Here is a 24851-nt window from a genome sequence, read left to right on the forward strand (position 1 = left end):
CAACCAAATGGAGTGCTATAGACTGAATATAATGTTCCCCCAACATTCATATGCTGAAACCTATCCCCAGTTTGATGGTATTTGGAGGTGGGATTCTTGGGAGGTACTTAGATTATGTGGGTGGAACCCTCGTGAATGGAATTAGTGCTCTTATAAAAGAGACCCCAGAGAGCTCCCTCGACCCTTCTGCAGTGTGAGGACACACCAAGAAGATGGCTGTCTATGAACCAGGAAGTGGGTGCTCACTAGATACCGAATCTGCTGGCACCTTGATCTTTGACCTCCCAGCGTCTAGAACTGTGAGAAATCAATCTCTATTGTTTATAAGTCCCCAGTCTATGGTTTGTTGTGATAATAGCCCGGATGGACTAAATCAGAGTGATTTGATATTGGACTGATGAATCTGAAGCACTACAAGAACCTCAGTCACTCAAGACAAACTCCACCATATTTATCATTCATTCATTCATTCATTCAATGTTTGTTTCTTCATCAGCATCTACTAGTGCCAGGCACTACACTAACACAACATGTTGGCTGACATCACAATATCCGCCGTTTATGAAGGGCGGTTGACATGGATGCAATAACCATACAGATAAACTACAGCGATGGCAAGAGCTGTGACCAAAGGGCACAAGGCTCTAAGAAAGCGTAAAGGGATTTAACCTGGTCGTGAAAGTCAGGGAAGGACTCCCTGAGAAGACAGTACTTTGCTGAGACCTAAGGAAGAGTAAGAGATAATCACGTGGAGAGGAGTGGGAAGAGGTAGGAGAACCCCAGGCTCGGTGCAGCTGGGAAACAAAAAAAAACACACCTAAAGGTGGGCGGTTGTGATGGGGTCGATGCTGGGGCAGTGGCCAGGGACATCAGGCCAGACATCGAAGGCTGGGTGAAGGTCTGGATCTTTATTAGAAGCGTTGGAGATTTTTAAGCACCACCAGAAAGGGAAAGATTTGAGGATTATTTGGAAGGTGAAACTGACAGCCTGGTGATGCATCAGTTCTGTACACTCAGCTTGCTATGGCAGAAAACTGGACAAAGGGAGAAAAGGAAAGGTCAACAGCAAGGGTTGGAACAAAAGGATTTCCAGGCCCATCTTAAGATAATCGAAAAGTTAAACGATCAGGGTGTGCATTCCCAGAGTGGTACGCTTGGGCCAGGTCTCCCAACACTCAGCTCATTCTGTACAGTTCTGCAAACCAGAAACGAGCCTCACAGCTTGATAACGCTGAGGGTCAACTCATACTCACCAATGGAGATGAGTCCTATTTTGCATTGCTCTCACTAGAACATAAAAAAAAAAAATTCTATAATTCTTGTGCTGCTACCGACATCATTATGCATCAGTATAACAGAGTACTAATTTTAATCTGCACAAAAATCAGAGAATTTTCATGCTGTGAGGAACCTTAAACATAATCTGAATATTTGTGAATTTTTTCAGTATGTTCATAGATGTTTTCATGTATAATTTATTTCCTATTAACATGTATGTTTGGTGTCCTCTAAATAAACTGTTTTTCATGGACTTAACCCAGGTGTATTGCCTTTGGGGCCCCTATCAATCCCACCTGAACCCCATGGGACACACACACACACACACACACACACACACACACACACACACACGCACACACACACACGCAATGCGCACATGCACAGAGATAAGACTGTACCCAGAAGATGCTCAGTCACCACTGTTAGTTGACTATCTGACAACAGACCAAAAGCTCCCTCCGAGTCTGACAGTCAAAGCCGCAAAGTCAAGAGAATGGTCCATTTAAAAGAACCTGGTAAAATCATGGGGTAGAGAAGAGGTGAACAGTCAGACTCCCTCCACTGGCTCATCAAAGAATGGAAAAACCTGGAAGGAGCTAGAACCTTGGTCCCAGCCCTTCTCCATGCAGGGAAGACAGTTCTGTCACCCATAGGAAGAGTGGTTGAGGCTCAAACAGGAGAGCTGAGAAGGATGCCATATCGCTGGTTAAAAAGTCAGGGGGGAAACGAGTATATTCAGCAAACTGAGAAGTGCTGCAATTTTAGAAGGAAAGTCGCTTTCTTAGATGACAGCAGAAGTTACTTCCAGCTTTTTCCTTACTTTGATCCATCAGTGTTGCCCTGGCCACCGACCAAGTTCACATGGTCCAGACATTTTAAGTGGAATCAATGTGTTAGCACCCCTATTTTTCAAAACGTAGAGGACATATATCTAAGATTAAACCTGTACAAACCAACCCCTAGATGTCATTGTTGCTGCTAAAATATCAAATCTTGAGTCTTTGAAATTCTAAATCTGAAGAGATAGCAGTGTTAATCTGAATAAACCACTTAAATAATGCAAATTCAATTCACTTTCAATTTTTCAAAGCCAAGTCCAAAGTCTTCTGGACTTCTTAACCAAAATGTAACTAAATCTTAGGGTGTTAGCACGCATTCTGATGCCAAAAAAATCCACGTTTAGGAAAAATAGGCTGGAAACGCACATAGTCATATGTAACGTGACTAACTGGGCTCACATCAAATTCCACGACTGATGAGCTGATTGTAGCGTAGCTGGGTGATCCTGGCCTCTTCTTTTCCGTGTGTCCTCTGACTTCTGTGCTTGCCTCTGCCATCGGTGTTGGAGCCCAGAGCTGTCTGTCCTTCCCACCCAGGGCACACTGAAATAACAGAGGTGCTCACTGGCTCTCCACTGCACACCCTAGTTCCAATTAGCCTCAAATGCTACTTGTTCTCCGATCACAGTCTCACCTCCATCTCTTCCTTCCATTTCATACCATTCCAGTCTGAAACTTTGCAATAATAATACTTGTTGTTTATCGAACGGGCATATCAGTGCTTCCTATACATTATGTCCTTTAAATTTTTCAGTAGCCCTGCAAGATAGGTATCACTATCCCCATTTTACAGATGAAGTAGCAGAGGTACAGAGAGGTTAAGTACCTTGCCCCAGATCACACAGCCAGTGAGTGCTAATAGGTTTTGAAGCTCAGGGTGAGACCCAGTCCACAGCCTGGATTCTTAGAGCCTCTCTGAAGTCAACTCCCAGGTCCCTAACCGGACACCGTCTTTATTCTCTCTCCCAAGCCCCAGCTCTCAATCAAATTGCTGCGATTCCCCAAAATGGCTTTCAAGTAGCTCCTCAAATAAAGCCCAGATCTGGGAGCATGTCTGCTGAATGAAATCACTTCTTCATTCAGTCAACGAGTGTTTACTGAGTGTAACTGCATTCGGGGCCCTATTCTAGGCCAGGGGGAATATTGATGCACAAAACTGCCAAGCTCCCTGGGCTCTTGGAGCTCATTCTCTGCCAGGGTAGACAGTTGCTGAGGCAGGGATTACACACATAATTAATGACTGCAGAGCCGAGTCCACAAAGATGTGTGAAACAAGATAAGCAGAGCCCCTAACACAGGGCCCTACACCACTAGGGCCCCCAGTAGATGCCTGCTGCCTGTCTCTGCTCGGCCAGCCTCAGACCTAGTGTGCCTTTCAGGGCAAAGCTCTCCCTACTCCCCACTCCAAGCCCTCCATGCCAGGCAGAAGTATCTTCACAATCCAGACAAATGCCTTGTGTTCACTCTCACCGCACACTTCCGTTCATGTTGGTCCATATTCTTCCACATACCAAGCTGATTTATTCAAGACCTTAGCTCAGGCTTCTCCCCTCCCATCAGCTGGGCACAGGGTTCTCCCTCCATGGGGCCCAGAGGTGTGCGCTGAGGGAGAGGCGCTAGTGTAAGAGGGGTAGAAGACATGGGATCCTGGCCACCTGCTCATGAAGCTCACATGTGCCCTGCAGCAGCCCCACGCATGCCTGATTCTGGATATACCACTTCCATCTCACAACAGACCTCAGCTGGATCCTCCCAATCTTATGTCTTGCTGGAGCCAGTGAAGACTAGTTTCGGCCTCATGACCAGAAAAGGCATGACAATTACAGTACAGACCGTCTCTGGGTGTCATATGCATTTTCCCTTCCCTTTCTCACTCATGTCTCTTTCTCAATGAAAGAAACACCCCAGAAGATCAAACAATGTTCCTCATGCCTGGTCTTCCATAGTATATGAAGAGCTCAGACTGGAGGACCTTAGAAGGTAGTCTACTTACTGTCTGTGGTTATCCATTTACTGATGTCTTAAGGAAGCAAGAGGTGGAACTCCCAGCCGGCTGATGATGATGCTAGCAGCTTCTCCTAGTCTATCACCTCAAGAGGAGCTGTCAAAATAACAAACGACACATTTGGAGGTCACAGGATTACCCTTTAGCCAGGCCCTCTTGGTTTGATTAGCAGTTACTTTTCCTCTTAGTGTTTTTCTTCATCTTCTCCTCCTTCTTTTCATTTTCTTCCTCTGCCCCTCTCATCAATAAAGGTCACTGCGTTAAGGAAACCGTTTCTGTGAGAAGAATTTAACGGTACCCTATTAGAATCACACTGTCTTGTTCAGAAGCAGGTGGTATTACCTGTCAACAGGATTTTGGACATAGCAAATAGCTGACACCCAACTCAGCTGAGGCTCCTGGGCAGATAAAGTGGCCCAAGGAGACAGCCCTCTGGCGGCCTCAAAATCTCATTTTCATTGCCCTAGTAGAAAAGAGACTGACTTTATTGACAAAGACGACTGAAAATTGCTTGAGCGCTCCAATAACCAGTCTGCGTTGAAGCAGAGAGACAGTCTGGCGGAGACCAGCTCCCCGCTCCCCCGTGCAGCTCTGCCCAGCCCTGAGTCTGTGGCACATGCAGACCAGACTGAAGGGAGCCTGCTGACACCCTCACGGGCAGCCCCACTCCACCTCCACACCCAGCCTGCTGGTGCCTTTCCTGGACCCCAACCATAAATCAACATGAATTCAGGACAGCTCTGCCAGAAAGCAAACTCTTAGACTGATTCAGGGACCCGGGGGTCAGGCCTGAGTTAGCTGGAGAAGGCAAATGTCCTGCTTCCCACTGGAGTGTTCTGTGGCTTGACTGCACATCCCAGGTAGGCCACTAGATGTCACCACCATTGATTCTTGTCCTTACTCCCAGGTGCTGGTATAAGACAGACTCCAGGGACCAAGGGAACTCTACAGAATTCCATCACCGCCAGGACTGCAGGGCTGCTTTAGGTCCTCTGACAGTCTGAGCTCCTCGAGGGCCTCTCCTAAACCAATTAGCAGCTCAGACCCAAAACAGCTGAGCTGAAAGTTAAGCAAACCTCAACTCTGAGAATAGACGCCCCCTGCTCTTTCTCCAATTCTTCCTGGTCACTATCAGTTGTGTATCCTTCCAGTTTATTCTGGCCCTCAATAAGAAACAAATTAATATGTGTGCCTCGTAGTACCAGAGATTTTAGATGTCAATGTGCTGCTGAAATGATGTAGGTCTGTGGCTTTTAGCAGAGAATGAATGACAAATGGATAATTTATGATGATTCTTGAGACCTGAACTATAATTATGAAGTATTTCTAGGTGTACATTCAGATGCAAAGTGTAAGGAACCTAGCGCTAATATTAATTTATTACTGACAGCAGTATATATAATAATATATCATGTCTTTTAATCTTACATTCCTTCTAACTTACATCAAGCAATCTTTTCATTCATTAATAAAATCAAGCCTTGCCATTATTCTTAATGATGAAGTCCCCTTTTGAACCCAGAGGACTCCTATAATTAAACTCTGTACTTCCATGTACCAGACATTTGAAGCTAAAAAAAGAGGATAAATTGAACTTCTTGTCTTACAGGCAGGATGAAAACGTCAGAAAGATGCAGCCTACCTGCCCACAGTCCCACAGGAGCTAAATAGAAAGTCAGGAAAAATTTTTGTGTTTATCTTCTCCACTCACACCACCACATCCTTTTCTTTTCCCCTTTTAGTCCCCTGCCTTCTCTGACCCTTCCACAATCTTTCCTTTCTTGTGTTTTTTTTTAATTGAAGTATAGTTGATTTACAACGTCATGTTAGTCTCAGGTGTACAGCACAGTGATTCAGTTATACATATATACATACATATATTCTTTTTCAGATTCTTTTCCCTTATAAGTTATTACAAAATATTGAGTATAGTTTGCTGTGCTATACAGTAGGTCCTTGATGGTTATCTACTTTATATATAGTAGTGAGTATATGTTAATCCCATCCTCCTGATTTATCTCTCCCCTCCCCCCTTCTTCTTTGGGAACTATAAATTTGTTTTCTATGTCTGTGGGTGTATTAATCTTTCCTTTTTTGAGGCAGTATATCCAAAGAATATTTTTTAAAGGTCACGATAAAAATTACAACTAAAAGAAATGCAGGCTAACATGTCTCCTCCAATTCTCTGTGCTGTGCCAAAAACCTACATGATTAATCCCTTCAAAAGAAATCTAACCTAATCCTATTACACCAAAGACGAGGTGTCCTTCATGAGTATCATGTCCGGGAACAAGTTGGTCTTCTCCACAAGTTTCAACTGGTTAATGTCTCATTCAGTTTATAACCAGTCATTGCCTTGGCAACTTATTCACTGCACTGTACTGAATGTTCCCCAAATTTAAACAGTGTTATGGTTTAAGTTGTCAAGCACACACCATGTATTATCAGGCAACCTGGTCACTTTAGAAGATACAGACCCTTGACACTTGTAGAAGTGAAACCTTTAAGCTCATCAGCTAATTACTGATCCCAAAATAGAATAATGAGATGTGTGGAGATAAGCATTCAGTTATCTGGGTCATCTCTCATCTGGAGACAAAATCTGATCCCACTGAGTAGGTACTAGATAACTGAGTAAGCAAGTTTCCTATCTATAATGCTAAATCTTAATATGATTGGTTAATTAAATCATGACAAATGACATTCTGTGGCAAGTGGAAGGTGCTTGAAAGAGATTCGGTGAGATATCCACAAGTTCAGTGGAACTATACCTGAACGTCTTTGTATTCCCCTGACCTAAAAATGTTTACTGCAATTTTCTGGAGACCTTCTGTGTAGGAAAGAGAAATACTGAAGTTTTGCTCCACTGGCTTTTTGAAGTTGCCTAGGTTTTTCTATTGGATTCTGTGTCTTATACCTTGTCTGTCTTCAGGTTTTTGTATTGGATTCTGTGTCTTATACCTTCTCTGTCTTCAGGAATGAAGGTCTTAATTCTTTTATTAACATTCCTATCTGCCTGTAATGGTTTCTTCTTATTGATTCTGTCTCTTCCAGTTACTTCAGTGTAGGGAAGAGGAGTGTCAGTCAGCAGTGGTTATGTCGTGGTGAGTAACAAACAGCTCCAAAACCTCAGTGAGGTTTATATATATTCATTGTGGGTCAACTAGGGGCTCAGCTCATCACCACCACTCTATAATGTGGGCTGACAGGGTGGCCACCATTTCAAACACTGCTGGTTATCAAGCCAGCAGGGAAAGGGCACTCTGGAGGGCACTGCCCTGGCAAATAACCGTTCCAGGATGGAAGTGGCACCCCTCACTTCTTCACACAATTCATTAGCCAACACCAGTCAGAGGCCACACCTCTGAGCCAGGAAGAGGGCCAAGAAGTTCTGTCTAACCTTGTGCTGGAAGAGGTACATTGCAAAATAGCTGGTGAATATTAGAAAAGACAACCACAGGAAGTTCAAACAGAGATATACTTAACCTCTCACTTGTTTTAGAATTCCCTTATTTTCCCTAGATTATAGTTTCTCCACTTTGTTTTTGCACTGTGCTCTGGTAAAATAATTCTCTGATTCCTGTTCTGTCAACTTTCATATACATGGACATTACAGTTAAGACAGTACTAAAGAAAAGCCTCTCTTCAGGTTGCTTTAAACAAGGATTGTTTGTGTCAGTAGCTCAAGAAGAAAAAAGAAATTTGCACATTAATTGTTTGTTCTCACATTCTTCCTTTTATGTACTTCTGGTTTTCCTCAACTTTTTTCCTTCCACCCTTCCATGCTAGTCTCCTGCTCAGTCTTTTTTATTGAAAAAAATTATTCAACACTTTATTTTTCCTTCTTCTTAGCTATTTGGTCCAATTGGCAAATAATTCTGTGGAATAGCAGAATTCTAAATTTGCTGGTTTCTCAACCCCCCAACTTCAGGTGAATTTGTATCCTGAGATATTTACTGTATCTCAGGAATTACTGACCTCTCTGAACAATGACAAGGTTTTGTTGGATCTTTCTCCCACTTGATAATTGAGAGTCCAGCCTGCTGCAAAGGTCTCTAAGTACACCTGGAAGTCCCCAAGAGATACAGACATAACTCGTTTTATTGTGCTTCATTTTTTCTTTTTAATGAACTTTGCAGATATTGCATTTTTTGCAAATTGAAGGTTTGTGACAACCCTGCATCAAGCCAGTCTATCAGTGCCATTTTTTTCAACAGCATTTGCTCATTTCATGTCTCTGCATCCCATTTTGGTAGTTCTCAAAATATTTCAAACCTTTTCATTATTATTATGTTTGTTATAGTGACCTATGACCTTTGATGCTATTATTGCAAAAAGATTATGAATGTGAAGGCTCAGATGATGGTTAGCATATTTTAGCAATGAAGTATTTTTTGATTAAGGCATGTATGCTGTTTTTTAGACATAATGGTATTACACACTTAATTACAGTAGGGTGTAAACAAAACTTTTATATGCACTGGGTAACCAATTGATGTCAAATTCATGTGACTCGCTTTATGGCAGTGGTCGAGAACCTAATCCACAATCTCTCCCAGGTATGCCCGTATCTCAATGAACAAGTCCATTACTATGACTGGAATCTTCAGTTTTACTCCCTTCCTACTGTTCACGGCCCACATGCTCAGTCCGGATCCAAGCACCCTGCTGTGTAGTTCTCAATACACCAAACCTGTCCAGCATTCCTGAAGTTGGGTGGAATGCTTAACTAACATTGCATTTTACTCTGTCAGCAGTGGGATGGAAACAGGACTGCTTATAAAGCTGGCATGTATGTCATAAAACAGATCCAAATGACCAACACCATGGTGCCCTCAGAGACTGAGCTTGTGCTACCAGGTGAAGCAAGCTATCAAATCTGGTCCTACAACTCTCAGGATGAGTTCTTTCCCTCAAAATCCTCAATCTCTCCAGCAAACAGATTTCCCAGGGCCAGCTCTGCCCCTCACCAGGCACACTTGAAGTCCAGCCATGAACCTAGGTAGCACCTCTACATTTTAGCCAAGAACCCCACAAAAAAGTATAGCCCAACCAAAAGCTGTAACAAATTCAGAAGCATAGGGCTGTAAAGAATGTCAACGCCCACTGCTGAGAGCCAATGAGGGAAAGGAAACCTAGCCCACAGCAGGTTTGGGCGACGTGGGGAGACTCCAAAGTGAGCACTCACTGACTTCTAGACCCAACGACCACTCAGGAGGCCACGCTTGGGCCGTGGGAGCCCGACAACCCGCGCCTTAAGCTCACCCAGGAGCCAGGGATTGCAGTGAGCTGGAAGGGTATCCTCTTTGCGCCCGCCCAGCCGGCGTCCCGGGATGCCCATGGGCGGGGCCTGAGCATCGCCCCGCCCCCTCCGCCCGCCACTCGGGTCACCTGACCTGCCCGCGGCTCACGTGATCCGTCCCAAGCGCCGCCATTTTGGAGCTCCGGATGAGGAGGGAAAAGCGGGGGGAAAGAGGGAAAAGAGCAGGGAGAGAGGTGGGCGAGGACGAGGGTGAGGGCACGGCCGGGCTCCTGGCCGGCCAAAGGAGGCTCGCGGAAGCAGCAGCCGCCGCCCGACCGCAGGTACCGCGCCCCGGGGCCGCCCCTCCGCCCGCTGTTAGCGCCGCCGCCGGCCATGTGCGTCCTCCCCTCAGGCCTCTACCGGCGCCGGCTTCCTCCTCAGCCGGCAGACACCCGCCCGATGCTGGCCACATGCCCCAGGTTCCTTGTCCCTTTTCAGTCCTCTGTGCCGCGCACAGCAAGGCCTGTGGAGACCCCGGGCTTGCCCTGCACCTTGGGGGTTGGGGGGGAACCTGCCGCTGCCCGCGTACTCTCACCAGCCTGGCCCGCAGGCAGGCCCGCCGGGTGTCGCTTCCCTCCCCTTTGCACGTGTGCAACAGCTTAGGCCTTTTGGGATGGAGCGAACGACGGTGTCCTCACCGCGTCTGTTGATTACTTTTCTCAACCCGCATCTCCCAAGCCACTGCTTGGTGTAGGAAAAGCTAGTACACAGACGCCGTTCTGGTGTTCTGCACCTATTTCGAACCTCCTCCCTGAAGTGGTCTCCCCAGAGATCACGGAGATCACTGGGAAAAGCTCCCACCGTGTAAGACCTGGGGGCATCCGTAGTGAATGGTTTGTGTGTGGAAGGCCTGGATGATTAATTAGGCAGAGGCCACCATCCCACCCCGTAGGCGATCTTTTTAGTACTGCAGTGGGCTGTAATTTGCTGCCAGTCTGCATCTCTCCTATCCGGCAATTACTGGATTTATCAGTAATTGAATTTGTTCTTTGAGTTTGTACTTTCTTCAGTACTCTGCTCTGATTCAGTGTATGGGTTGCATTACTGATTAAAAGAGAAAGCCTGGCCCTTCATTTCTTTACTTCACTAACTCGTTTAAAATTAATTTCAGGGGAAAGCCAAATACGTGCTTTCTGCCCTGGCAGTAAACTATTTACTTAACCATAATCGATAAAGTTGCATTCTAGGTGAAATGAATACCATTCTTTGATCTTTTAGATTCATTCTAGGTAGTATAAGAAACAGTAGGAAAGAAATGTAGGACCAGGGCAGGAAAGTGCCTTAGAAGATACATAGGTCAGTCCACTGTGTTTTATCTTTCATGATGCCGTTCAGTTGTAGAATTGCTGGAAGTTTGCAGTCACCCTTTAGATTGTAGTTCTGGTTAAGATTAAAATGGCAATATACAATTTATTGTTTCTTATTTATTAGAAAGTGTTATCAGAAAAACCAATAGTATTTTGAGTTAATTAGATAAATTCTGAGCTAAAACATAAAACGCACAATTATTGGAGAAGTTTCCAGAGCTATTTTTTCTAACTGGTGCAAAATCCTGAAATCTGCTTGTTAGGTAAATTATGTAAATTTGCGTCACGTAATGGGTTGCGTGGACATTCCTCTGAATTTCTTTTTGACATGCAATATTGGGCAATTTTTCACTGCCAGAAAAAAAATCATTACTTTGTTTCACCAAGAAAGAGAAATGTTTGATACTATGTACTTTCGTTCTTGGCCACAGCTGGATTTTGAAGATCGATCCAGGGGACTGTATTAATTTCGGGAATTGATTTGAAAGACACAGGCTCTGCCACTTAACAGCCATGTAACCTTGGGTAAGTCACTTAAACTGCACTGAGTGTTTACTTATTTGTAGAGTTGTGTAACACCCACCTAGCCTGTCCCAAAGACTTAATGAAGCTCAAACATACATGTTTGATACTGCCTAGCTGTAAGAGGCTGTTGCTCTTTTCATTATTTATACTTTATACATTTTTTTGTTCACACTGAGAATTAAGAGGAAAATTGGTGTATTAAGAAAGGATGGATTTAGAATCAGATAGGCTTGGATTCCAGTTCTTAAACTAGCTATTACTTTGCATCTGTGAACCTCAGATTCCTTATCTGCAAATAAAGACGCCAGTATTACCAGGAATTTCATGAGTAATACACAGAATCTACACTGGCACGACTCTCTGGTCTGTGAGCACCTCAAGGGCAAGGGTTCCCTCTTACTTATTTTGGTAGTCTCCTGCACATTGCTGGGCACGTTATAGGTGCTCAGTAAATGTTAAATCTGAATATTGGTTAACATTAGTTAGACCTTGTGTCTTAATTGCAGCTGCGAAATTCAAATATTCTCTCAGGCTAGATGCCAGCTAAGAAATTTTATACTATGAAATTCATATACTTTGATATTTGCACTTGGTTTTTTCTTGGTGGGCAATTAATAATTAAGCTAAGGAGATTTTAATTCAAGTAAATTACAGCTGACGTTAGTAAGGTAAATCTATAAATAACGTGTAAGCAGTTTCAAGGTAACTTTTTATAGACAGTTTATAGGACAGGAACATGAAAGTTCATCCAGCACAACTCTTGTTTTACATCTGTAGAATGTAAAATGCTCAGAAACAGTGACTTGCCTAAGGTCACACAGCTGAGGTTCCTCTAGGAGAGGGACCCATGAGCTATGTCCCCTGCCGCCTTTTGGCTGGAGCAAAATGAACATTTTATATTTTACAATTACGATAATACGGAAGAACGAGGAATTGGCCGTTACTTCTATAACACAATTTTTTTCTAATTGGAAAGAACAAATTCTTAGTCTGAAAGAAAAGGTTCTTTATATAACATACTGAACTGTCTTTGTACGTTCACAGAAAATTACGGCCTTTCTCTAGTTCTACCCAAGCCCCCATGAATTGTTCAACTTGATTTTACATATGATAACCATACTGCTATAACTGAAAGGAACTAATTAGATGTACAAATAAACCAAATAGCAAATTGTAAGGAAATAAAGACAACTGAAATAATTTGGCTCTATTTTTGGGAAAGACATTAATTATAAGCTTTTGCCTATGGGAGTCCGTTGTTTAGGGAGGACTTGAGACTCCGTGGAGAAGGCTGTATAACTTTTCTGGCTTGGGATACAACTTTTGTTGTTGTTGTTTTTGTTTATTTATTTATAACAATGTGATATATTTGGTTGAATGTTATGTCTAAAGAAAACCCGTGTTTTGCTGATGCCTGCAGTCTTTCCTCATCCTAGTAAACCTTATTGTTCAGCCGTACTGATCTTTTCACTAATCCCTAGATAGCATGCTTATTCTCGCTTCTGAAAATCTGATGTTACAGCTGCTTTCTTGTCAGCAAATTCCAAGAAAGCAAAGTGGCACTCTCAGATGAGGATAATTCAGAGAGGATGTATTTACAAAGATACTTATAAAGGTGTAGGATTTGTGTAGGCAAACCACAGGGATAATTCTGTCATCTGGAGCTAGCAGCACCAGGAGAAGGGAGAGTCCTGTAGAATAGCCTGCCTGGAGAGAATGGCCTTTTGTTGAGGAACACAGCCACTTCAAGGTGACCTAGAGGGAGGAAACCAGGGAAATGAATGTCTTGATCTCCCTTTGCTGCCTTCTTATCTCCTGTCATGGCTCCCCATTGGCATAACTCAACCAGAGGGCCTGGGAGCCTAATGATATAATCCCTCCTGGGATAGACAGCAGAGTGGAAAAGAGGAGACAGCCCAGAGGGGCAAACGGGTGACGTCCAGCATGCTCTTCTTTTGGAATACAGTGTGCATCTTACCTCTTCAAAAAGCCTTTTCTTCCCTCCCTAGACCAAAATGAGCTCTTCAGTCTCTGTTAGGATTTGGTCATTGGATGTTGCCTTCTGACTATTTCACCTTGTGTACAGCTGGGTTATTTTAAAGGTGTTAATTCTTTTTAACTTCTAAATATGTTAGTCTTATCCATTTAACTTAGTTTTAAACTCTGTGAGTATTATAAATTTAAAAATTTTTCAATTCTTCTTGGTACTTGGCTTGGTGCCTTGTACAAAATGTTTTTTTTAATAAATTTATTTGGGCTTCCCTGGTGGTGCAGTGGTTGAGAGTCCGCCTGCCGATGCAGGGGACACGGGTTCGTGCCCTAGTCCGGGAAGGTCCCACATGCCGCAGAGCGGCTGGGCCTGTGAGCCATGGCCGCTGAGCCTGCGCATCCAGAGCCTGTGCTCCGCAATGGGAGAGGCCACAACAGTGAAAGGATCGCATACCGCAAAAAAAAATAATAATAATTAATAAATAAATAAATAAATTTATTTGTTTATTTTTGGCTGCGTTGGTTCTTCGTTGATGCACGGGGGCATTCTCTAGTTGCAGCGAGCGGGGGCTACTCTTCATTGCGGTGCACAGACTTCTCATCGCGGTGGCTTCTCTTGTGGAGCATGGGCTCTAGGCACACGAGCTTCAGTAGTTGTGGCATGCAGACTCAGCAGTTGTGGCTCGTGGGCTCTAGAGCACAGGCTCAGTAGCTGTGGCACACGGGCTTAGTTGCTCTGCAGCATGTGGGATCTTCCCGGACCAGGGATCAAACCCATGTCTCCTGCATTGGCAGGCAGATTCTTAACCACTGTGCCACAAGGGAAGTCCTTTAACTTTTTATTTTTAAAAATTTTAAACATTTACACAAGTAGAAAGAATAATATAATGAACTCCTAGATGCTCATGATTCCAGCTAGAAAATTTGCTGTTCTTATTTTATATCCTCAACCTGTTCACTCGCCCCCACTCCCCCTTGGTAATTTTTTTTTTTTTTTTTTAGGTTTCATTCACCTTGATCTCTTCTTGGAGGTCATGGATAGTATGCAGATTATCATAATCCAGGTTGTCGGCAATCTTGAGCCACTAGGATCGAATCTGTACTCCTTATTTTTATCTCTTTTATTATTCAAATTTTACTTCACAACATGTAATCCCATATGTATTCAACACACACACACATACACGTACACGCACATTGGTGGCCTAAGTGAAATTTTGGTGAAAAATTTGAGTTGGCCAATATTCAACTTAACTTCCTCTCTGTGTATACTTTATTATGAGCTGTTTATCTAACCTTTTTTAACAAAGCCTTTTGTTTTAATGAGACTTGTGCATCGACTTTGCCATGTGGACCCCAAATGCTTTTTCAGGTGTTTCTTGATGTATTTTATGTTGTCATATCTGTTTTATAGGTGCCATTTCCGTACTTATCCTCAAATGTATGCAGCCTCTAAAATGAGATACTTACATAAATGTTCAGGGAAAATTGGAGCATCTGCTGCAGATTTCCATTAGCTCTTAATGCCTGAGCAGACACAGCTTTAAAATCTGAATGTTTTGTCAGATTCTTTTGTATTAGTCTTTTTCTTGAGATAAGATGAACTCCTCTTCTTCATTTTGCTTTCTTTTTAAGGTACACACTGAAATATCCACGGGGAGCAAATTTGCACTGCTCTGACTCCCTCCTATTATGTCATTAAATAGAAGAAGGATAATGAGTCACCTTTGTAACCCTGTGGGTGTGCAAAGTCTGTTGAGCAAATATTCACTGGTTAACCTCCAGATTATCAGTCAGCCTACGTGGATGTCACATTTCATGGGAAGGAGACCTTCCATCTATAGTAGTGCACCAAATCTTATGTAAGAAATTAAATGTTCAGGGATTCCTATTAGCTATTAAATATTTAAGAAATTTGCATTTAACAATTGAATTGAGAGAAATAAAGCCTTAAGTGAATGACCCTAGAGGGAAATCAGTAATCACAAGAAGAGCCAAAGCTTCCCTTGGCCTAAAAATGTGGAATTCTCGGGCAGTAAGGTGACTTATGAAGTCACAAAGGGTTTTTCTAAAGAAACAAATTGTTTCCCCCACTGGTCCCTTCTTTAGTAACTTAAGGTTGAGTGTAGAGATTTAAAAACATTTCTGTTCTTCCTACTTGAGAAAGGTATAAAGGAGCTAGTCTTTTGAGGTAATGCCCTCAGGTTGTTTAGGGGAGACAGTGGCTAAAGGGCCACTGGCCTTGGGGAGCTGGCATAGCCGTCATTGTTGTAATGGCTGTGGAATGCATTCCCTGCTGGGAGTGCAGCTACTAGTGGAAGAGAAAAAAGCTGATCGCACAGAGCAGGGTATCAGGACAGAGGGAAGAAGTAGTACTAAAGAAGCTGAGAGTAAAATGTTTACCTTTTTGCATGACATGGATCTGGGTATAGAAAAGTTAGTGTGCCACAAAGAGAAGAAAATAAGAGAGGAAAATCCATAACTGCTGTCAGTTGATGTGGGAGAACTGGGCCTGCAGCTGGTCAGAGCACTGGTGAGGTCTTGCAGGAGTTTAGGTATGATCTTGGCAGTGGCTAAAGGGCCCCTATATGTTGATTCAGCCGTTTGAGGGAAGAGGAGCCAGGATTCGCCTCCTGAAGAGAATTCAGAGCCTGTGACTGAGGTTTAAGAACAGTATGATCTTTGGTCTGTAGCTAGTGCCACTAGAAATTTAGCTGGCATTTATTGAATGTTGTGAGTAAGATTCCAGAATGCACCTAAAATGTGGAAAAACAAAACTTGTTGCTGGAAAAAAGTCTAAACTTAAAAATGTGATCCAGATCAACAAATTAATCTCACTTTAAGCCAAAGGAAATGTTTGAAATGAAAGTAGTGCCAGGAAATAGAGTGTTCAAGATTTAGGCTGAAAGATAAGCATTTTATGTTAATGACTTCCTCGGCCATAACACATTACTACAACCTACAGATAACCTGTAGGAAATGACTTTTTTAAGGCCTCTGTGCTTTTTTAGACCTATAACACGACTAGGATATCAATTTTTTCCTTCTCCGATACCCCTTTCCCTTTCAGAAAAAAAAAATGTATGTGTGTATGAGTAATAGTTGACCACTAATATGACCTCTAGAAAAAACCACAGCATAGTTTGTGGTTTATCTTCAGGAAAATAAATCAAAGGAAGTAAAAGAAGGAACTGGATCATTGCTTTTATTTAGTTTCATTTGCATAATACTTCTCAAAATACACTGTTCCCTTTACAATAGGTTACATGCCCATATTTTCACAATTCCAAAGATCTAGGGAGAAAAAACAAACAAACATGCTTTTAGTAATAAAACCACAATTATATTTGGTGCAAGAAGTTGGCTCCCAAGAATTGTATCAGTCATGTGTTGGCTTTACAGAATAGTATTTCATAATAACTTGAGGTGATTCCACATGCCCTGGGAATGGCTGTATTCCTTTGATAATGGAATAGCAGTCTTTTTTTTTTTTTTTTTTTTCTGGCATTGTGCAAAAGAGAAGGAGTACTGATTAGGTCCAGCTAGATATCTAGGGGAAAGAAAGTGGAGAAAAAAGGAGATGTAGATTGTTAAAAGTCATTTCCAAAGAAAGAAATGAAGGATGGAAACACCTCAATCATCAGTCTTGATAGGGGACAGCATTCCAAAGAAAAATTGTAAGCAATTTAAGTCTCTGTTGAGGATAGCCAGGTGTATTGATATGGAACTCCCAGGTTAGAAAATACTTAGATTAGCTTAAATTTAAGAGTAGTTTAGATTTCCTGAATTACATGCCTGTAATGATACTGTAACCTGGTGATTCTTTCTGTCATATATTCTCCTTTTTAGATATGGAAGAAAGCAGCAGTGTCGCCATGTTGGTGCCAGGTATCGGGAAACAGGAAGCTATGTTGACTGCCAAAACTGTCATCAGTTCATCACTGGAAGTTGATGAAAAAAGAAAAGCTAAAACAGATCCATTAATCCATGTTATTCAGAAGTTAAGCAAGATAGTGGAACATGAAAAGTCACAAAAATGTCTTTTAATTGGCAAAAAACGGTCACGTTCAAGTGCTGCAACACACTCTCTTGAAAGTCAAGAATCTTGTGAGATTCCAGCTAAAGTAACGCAGTCACCTGCTGCTGATAATAGAAGGGCTGAGATGTCACAAATACATTTTACCCCTGACTCTCTTGCCCAGAACGATGGGAAGGCTATGTCTTACCAGTGTAGCCTTTGTAAGTTTCTGTCATCATCTTTTTCTGTGTTAAAAGATCATATCAAGCAGCACGGTCAGCAGAATGAAGTGATACTAATGTGCGCAGAGTGCCATATTACATCTAAAAGCCAAGAGGAACTTGAAGCTCATGTGGTAAATGACCACGAAAACGATGCCAACAGTCACACTCAATCCAAAGCCCAGCAATGCGTAAGCCCCACCAACTCTTTGTGTCAGAGAACCTCAGGAAGAAATAATGAAACCATTCCTGACATCCCAGTCAGTGTGGACAGCCCACAGACTCATACCATCCAAACGGCATCTGTGGCAGAAATGGGTAGGAGGAAGTGGTATGCCTATGAACAGTATGGCATGTATCGATGCTTGTTTTGTAGTTACACTTGTGGCCAGCAGAGAATGTTGAAAACACATGCTTGGAAACATGCTGGGGAGGTTGATTGCTCCTATCCAATATTTGAAAATGAAAATGAGCCCCTAGGCTTGCTGGATTCTTCAGTGGCCGCTGCACCTGGTGGGGTCCACGCAGTAGTCATTGCAATTGGAGACAATGAACTGAGTATCCACAACGGGCCGACAGTACAAGTGCAGATTTGCAGCTCAGAGTCATTATCATCTTCGTCTCCTTTAGAACAGAGTGTGGAAGGGGGTGTTCTTCTAAGTCAGTCAGTTACCCTTGACCCTAATGAGGAAGAAATGCTGGAGGTGATTTCGGACGCAGAGGAGAACCTGGTTGCTGATAGCCTACTTTCATCAGCACAGAAAATCATTAGCAGTAGCCCAAATAAAAAAGGTCATGTTAATGTGATAGTGGAGCGTCTGCCAAGTGCTGAAGAGACTCTTTCGCAGAAACATTTCCTCATGAATGCTGAAATTGAAGAGGGGAAAACCTTGAGCCAGACAGAAGCCAAGATTGGATGTGAAGGAAGAGATGAAGTCTATCATGCTGATAAATGCACTGTCGATATTGGGGGGCTGATCATAGGCTGGAGCAATACAGAGAAGAAAGACAGTGAGTTAATAAATAAAGGACTGACTACTGATGAGAATGCCCCACCAGGCCGAAGAAGGACAAATTCTGAGTCTCTCAGACTACACTCATTAGCTGCAGAAGCCCTGGTCACCATGCCTATAAGAGCTGCAGAGCTAACACGAGCCAACCTTGGGCACTACGGGAATATAAAGCTTTTAGATCCAGACACCGGACAAAGGCAAGTAGATGGTACATTGGCAACGTATTCTAAAATGATGTCACCACTTAAAAGCTCTTCGGAGGGATTGACTAGTTTCAACCAAAGCAACTCTACCTTAGTAGCACTCCCAGAGGGTAGGCAGGAATTGTCAGATGGGCAAGTTAAGACAGGCATCAGCATGTCCTTACTCACCGTGATTGAAAAATTAAGGGAAAGGACAGACCAAAACGCTTCCGATGATGACATTTTGAAAGAATTGCAGGATAATGCCCAGTGCCAACCCAGCAGTGATACAAGTTTGTCAGGAAGCAACGTCGTGGAGTACATCCCAAACGCTGACCGGCCCTACCGCTGCCGCCTGTGTCACTACGCCAGCGGTAACAAGGGCTACATCAAGCAGCACTTGCGAGTCCATCGACAGAGACAGCCCTATCAGTGTCCTATCTGTGAGCACATAGCTGACAACAGCAAAGACCTGGAGAGCCACATGATCAACCACTGTAAAACAAGAATATACCAGTGCAAGCAGTGTGAAGAATCCTTCCATTATAAGGTAAGCATTGGTTCATGAAATCATTCGGAGAACCTTAGAATTTTAGAGCATGGAGGGAGCTTTGTAGATACAGTCCACCCACCTCATTTTATAGGTAAGGAAACTGAGCCCCAGAAAAGTTTGGTAATCTGCCCATGGGATCCCAACTAATTAGTATTAAAGTTGGGACTGAAGTCTGGGTCGTCTGGTGTAGGACTTTTTCCCCCTGCCTGCCGCCTCCTTAACAGGCCCTGTGTTTATTGGTTTAGTGTTTCCAAGTGTATATCTTTCTTAAAGTGTGTTGATTTTAAAGTGCAAGGGAATTACAAGGGATGTACAGTGGAGGAACATTGTACACTCATTTGACTTACACAAATTTAACCCTATGTGATCGATGCAAAAAAATACCTATTTTTCATCTTACGTGGCCCCAAAATGCAAGTCATTCACTTCAGCTGCTACACAACCAACCAACAGTGATTTATATCCTTGCACAAGCAAAAATGGACTGTATGGGACTTAATGAAAGACAGCACAGTGGAAATAGAGCCATGTATGTTATATTTTATGGGAAGTTTACAGTACCTTCAAGTACCATGATTTTCATTTTAAGTGCTACCTAAAACCAGCAACCAGTATGAAAATACTGTTTTTGTAAAGGCAACTTGTGTTCATTGAATCATTGGTTTAGAACTTTTCTTCAATATGCCAGTTGACTGTTTGCGGGGGAAAAAAGTGTATTGTAAAGGGCTAACTGGGATGTCGACTTTTTTCTCAGATTAGCCAGAGTTGGGGTCCAGCTGGTAGTAAACAGGTAAGCAGGAATTAAAAAGCCTTTGAGTCTGAGATTCACTGCCTCTTGGATTGCTCTCATGAAATTCTGAAATGGACTCTGGCCACTGGACAAGTAGCCATTCAAATGGGCTGCAAAGGCAAGTTCCAGGAGCTGCTTTTGCTGCTGCACTCTTTTTTTTTTTTTTTTTGCAGTACGCGGGCCTCTCACTGTTGTGGCCTCTCCCGTTGCGGAGCACAGGCTCCAGACACGCAGGCTCAGCGGCTATGGCTCACGGGCCCAGCCGCCCTGCGGCATGTGGGATCTTCCTGGACTGGGGCAGGCGGACTCTCAACCACTGCACCACCAGGGAAGCCCGCTGCTGCACTCTTGATTCATGGGGGTGGGCGTAAGGGGGAAGATGTCCTTGGAGTTGCAGTTCCAACTAAGTCTCTTTTACAAATTTCGTTGATATTTAAAGGCAGAAATCATCTGAAGTGCAGAAGTTAACTGATTGGATTTATTTTTGTGAAAGTACTGAGTTATTCTGAACACTCTGCTCTTTCCTCTAGGCTCACCAGTGTTTCAGGAAGCATACACATGCCATGCATAAGCACTCCCTAAGACAGTGGTGGCTTCCTTTCAGAGAATGTGAAAAGAGGAACTGCCTTTTTGATAAGATTGTGTTTTCCTTAGTGTATTTCTTTCCATAAGCTGTCAAATGTTTCAAGTAATCTTTTAACACGTTTGATTTTTAAATATTGGTAGCGTGTTCTAGGTACTAGGCGACGAAAGCAGTTAACTCCTTCTACAGCCTCCTAGTAACTGTGTAAATATGTTTATTAAAAATTAAATATTAATTTCTCTCAATTTTTTAGAGTCAACTGAGGAACCATGAGAGAGAGCAACACAGTCTTCCAGATACCTTGTCAATAGCAACTTCTAATGAGTCAAGAATTTCCAGTGATAAAACTGATGGAAAATGTGTTCAGGAAGGTATCTGCATTTTTTTGTATAGACGATATTGATTAGCACATGAAGTAAAAAATGCCCTTCGTTGTCATGTGGGTTATTTTCAGAACTAAAGCTCCATCTATATGCCTCTATTTTTAAACTGTGTGAGTGAATTTTATCTCTGAGTACTAAATGAAGTACTGTATTAGTAAGTACTCAGCCTCAACTGTATAGGTAGATATACTCTGCAATGTATGCTGTCCTATAAGAGCCAAGTACAGCAGAAACCCTGAGATGACATGCCAGCAAGCCAGGGAAGCTGCAGCACAGAAAGAAAGACTCCTTTCCTTTCTCAGTACCAGCTGACCCACTGAGAACGTAGCTTTTGCAGATGGTAGGCCCCCACCTCAATCTTTAACTGAGGCTTCCTGCTGTGATCTTATTCTTATCCAAGTGTAACTGCCAGATTTCATCTGCATTATTTAAAAAAACAACACAGGCTGTTTTTATGTACGGGTTAGGTATCAGTCAGCCGAGTTTCTGCTAATAGGAATATTAGAATCAAAAGATTTAATTAGAGTTCCATGAAAAGGCAGATGCCACATCCGGAGAATTAAAGTGTAATAAGCTGTGCTTCCTTGCATCATCTCACTTAAATTGATATACTTTAAATGTCTCAAGTGTAGTACATAGTGTTTATGGGAAGTAAAATATACTGGAGTGACTTTCCTTTTTAGATTTCCTAAGAATTAAAGTTAGGAACAACTGCAGAGTAAAGTGTTTTACCATAATGTTTCATTAAACTGACCCCAGAAAGCAAAACTGGTTCTAGAATGTTTCTGAAAGAACTGATTTTGATACCGCTGCAGCACCAAAATTCCCTTGTCAAACAGATGTCATCCCTGTAAAACTATCCACAACAAAAGGAGTTTATGACATAGCATCTGTTCCTGCCATAGATGGCTGAGCTAAAACTGTTTTGTTTCCTTTTTACAAAATAGCCCTAAATGCCTCCTTTTATTTTAATTCATTATGTTTCCATATCCCCTTTAAAGGAGACATTAAAACATTTGATATCTTTGGGCCATAAATCCCTAATGAAGGAATAAAGTAAGTACTACTCACTCAGTGGCCCCAACTGTGGTTACTACCAGTGGTAGAATATGTCTTTTCTAGCACCATCTCTAAAAACAATAATTTTAAACTGGCCAAATGGGTTAACAAATTAAAATGCACAATTTGAATTAAAAATATTGAAATGTCAGCTCAAAATTAAAATAACCAATTTGAGCTTCATGGCATTAGCGTCTATCCACCACATTCCATTTTGCAGCCTCTCTTCTTTGTGGCACATGCTCTGTTTCTTAGGGCTACACGTATGGATTTTAAGTTGCTTGCCATGCCTCTCCTCCCCACCCCCACACCTCCACTTGGCTCTATTTGCTGTTCTCTATCGTGGTGGTGTAACAATTCAGACGGCTGATAACCTCCAGCGTACTTACATCTATACTGATACTTTATTGATTCGGTATTAGATTTCTCAAAATCTAGTTTTCAGGCCAAAGAACAAGTTTCTAGCTCACAAAGAAGATAAAAATAATTCATGTTTATCAAAACTTTTTTAACCCTTTAATAAACTAATTAAACAAGAGGGGAGATGCATGCTTCTGTGGCTTCCAGTCTTCATCCATCACAATAGCACTGATAACTTGTGGCACGTTTTTGACTTAGAGATCCAATGTAATAGTACCTCAGACATTTGTTCTGCCAGAAGGCGTGGAGTGCCCATCTTGAGCTGGATACTGTGCTAGGTGCTTGGAGTGCGGTGGAGGTGTCACTGCCTTCGAGGTACCCAGCCCAGTGAGGAACCCAAAACTGTACTGACAGGTATGTCAGCAAACACCACAGGTGCTCTGAGAGCTCTGGGCAAAGCACTTTCATATGATGTTTCTTCATGAAATTTAATTAAATTGTTCTTTATTGTAAATCTGTAATTTGCCAAGTCCTGGGGATTCTGTGTAAGCAAAACAGGCAGATCCCTACCCTCAGGGAGTCTCCAGCTAGTGATGGGTCAGACTTGACCCAGACATGCAGGTAACGTACAGACTGCGGTGAAGGAGGAGTACAACATGCTCCTGGGCTTACCAAACCATGCTGGGAGGTTCCAGTATTTCCATTTTGTAGATGAATAAACTGAGTCCTTAAGAGGTGAAATAATTTGCCCATGATCACATTGGTACTAAGTGGCAGAGCAGAGACTAAGCCCAAGTTTTTGAAATTTAAATCCAATATTCTTTCCATTGGAAACAGTTGCTTGAAGTAGCACAGGCTCTCATTCTGTGCTATATTAAGTTTTTCCATCTGTCATTTTTATTAGTTGTCATTGATCTGTAATATTTCTCACACAAAACCATTATCCAATATTTCACACTTCATTTTTTCAGAGTTTGTTTTTTTTTTAACTGTATCTGGAGCAGTGCCACTTATCAAGTCCAAGTTTTTAACCTACCAATTAAGAGCAATACTTAGATTATAATTATGATTAGTGTGTGTATTAATGTTACAGATTTATACCAGGAAATCAGGACATTTTGTTCTGCCTGGCAAAAATAGTTACTAGCAAAAGAAATTTTAATTTTAGAAAGCTTAAATTTAACCTAAGGATTTTCTTTGTTTTGCTAAAATTTCCATGTGGGTTTTCTTTTGTATCACCACTTTTACTTTTATGCAGTGTGTGCTGTGTTCTACCTAAGCTTTCTTCCTGTCGTGTCTTGTTCTTCAGCTTCTATGCTTGCTTTGTTTCTGAATATAAAGCAGTCAGGCTATGAATAGGCTGTGGACTCTGTGGTGACAGAAGCGTAAATAAATCACTGAGTATCTTCAGGAACAGTTTCCTATGACCAACTAATTCATTCTGCTTGTATTGCCTCAAGCTTACCCTGATTTGAATTCCCCAGCCCTGTTGTTGCAGAGTGAGTTTAGTGACAAGGCCTGTTCCCATGGATCCATGTTTCCTGGATTTCGGAGAGCTGCATATTCATGTTAGTCCTTGTAAGCTGTCAGTTTACTAGGTATAATTATACTACATTAAATAGCACTTAATACTTTGCCATTGCTTTCCCTTCTGTTGTTGCTTTGATAGCTGACAGTTATAAACAAAGGAAACCTACAGAGTGAAAAAGCTTTGGGCTTTTTATATTGAGTTTGTTAGATATGCTTTGTAGCCATACTTTATAATGTTGTATTATAGTATTACAGCTTGTTGGCAAATCAATGTTTCCTTAAGACAATATATCCAATATTGATTAGACTAACACCTTTCAAATTAACAGTGTATCTCTGGTTAATTCACCTGTTACACAATCAGCAGGGCAGCTGGCATCAGGTTCATTATATTTTAGAATTTTGTACAAGGTTATGTAGAAGCTAACCCAATGTATCTATGTTTATAGATCAGATGATATTCACTTTATATCCACTGATAGTGCAGATGTAGGAGAACCTGTAAAGCTACATTCAAACTTGTTAACTTTATTAAACAGTGAGAAAGCCTTCATTGAAATGTTAGTACTGTGTGGTATACATACTCATTTACAATGGAATGTAAATGCTGTCATTTTAATCTAATCAAAGCACGTCACTAAAACTGTGAAATACTTTGTCCAGGGAATAAGTCGTCGGTCCAGAAACAGTATAGATGTGATGTATGCGATTATACAAGTACAACGTACGTTGGTGTCAGAAACCACAGACGAATCCATAATTCTGATAAGCCTTATAGGTAAGTGTGATGATCCTAGAGTTTTAATACTTGTGTTACAATACTCTATAGTAAAGAAAAAAGTAGAAGTAATTAAAAATTCATAGCAGTTGTTTAAACATAGGTTAAGCACGAAGAAACTTTCACTTCCTGG

General features: G+C 42.0%; 1 protein-coding gene across 4 annotated transcripts in view; it reads left to right on the forward strand.

The window, feature by feature from the left end:
• Positions 1 to 9570: 9570 nt before the first annotated feature.
• ZNF507 (zinc finger protein 507) overlaps positions 9571 to 24851 on the forward strand; it is a 47747-nt gene continuing 32466 nt past the window's right edge. For all 4 annotated transcript variants that reach the window (XM_079906494.1, XM_079906493.1, XM_079906496.1 and 1 more), the window contains exons 1-5: positions 9571 to 9708; positions 11166 to 11259; positions 17098 to 19232; positions 20862 to 20979; positions 24604 to 24718. In XM_079906494.1, coding sequence (XP_079762620.1) covers positions 17100 to 19232; positions 20862 to 20979; positions 24604 to 24718 — 2366 coding nt within the window. In that variant the 5' untranslated portion in view covers positions 9571 to 9708; positions 11166 to 11259; positions 17098 to 17099. The remainder of the gene's footprint in view (positions 9709 to 11165; positions 11260 to 17097; positions 19233 to 20861; positions 20980 to 24603; positions 24719 to 24851) is intronic.

The sequence above is a fragment of the Stenella coeruleoalba genome (genome assembly GCF_951394435.1).
Source record: "Stenella coeruleoalba genome assembly, chromosome: 20".
In the NCBI taxonomy this organism is placed as follows: domain Eukaryota; kingdom Metazoa; phylum Chordata; class Mammalia; order Artiodactyla; family Delphinidae; genus Stenella; species Stenella coeruleoalba.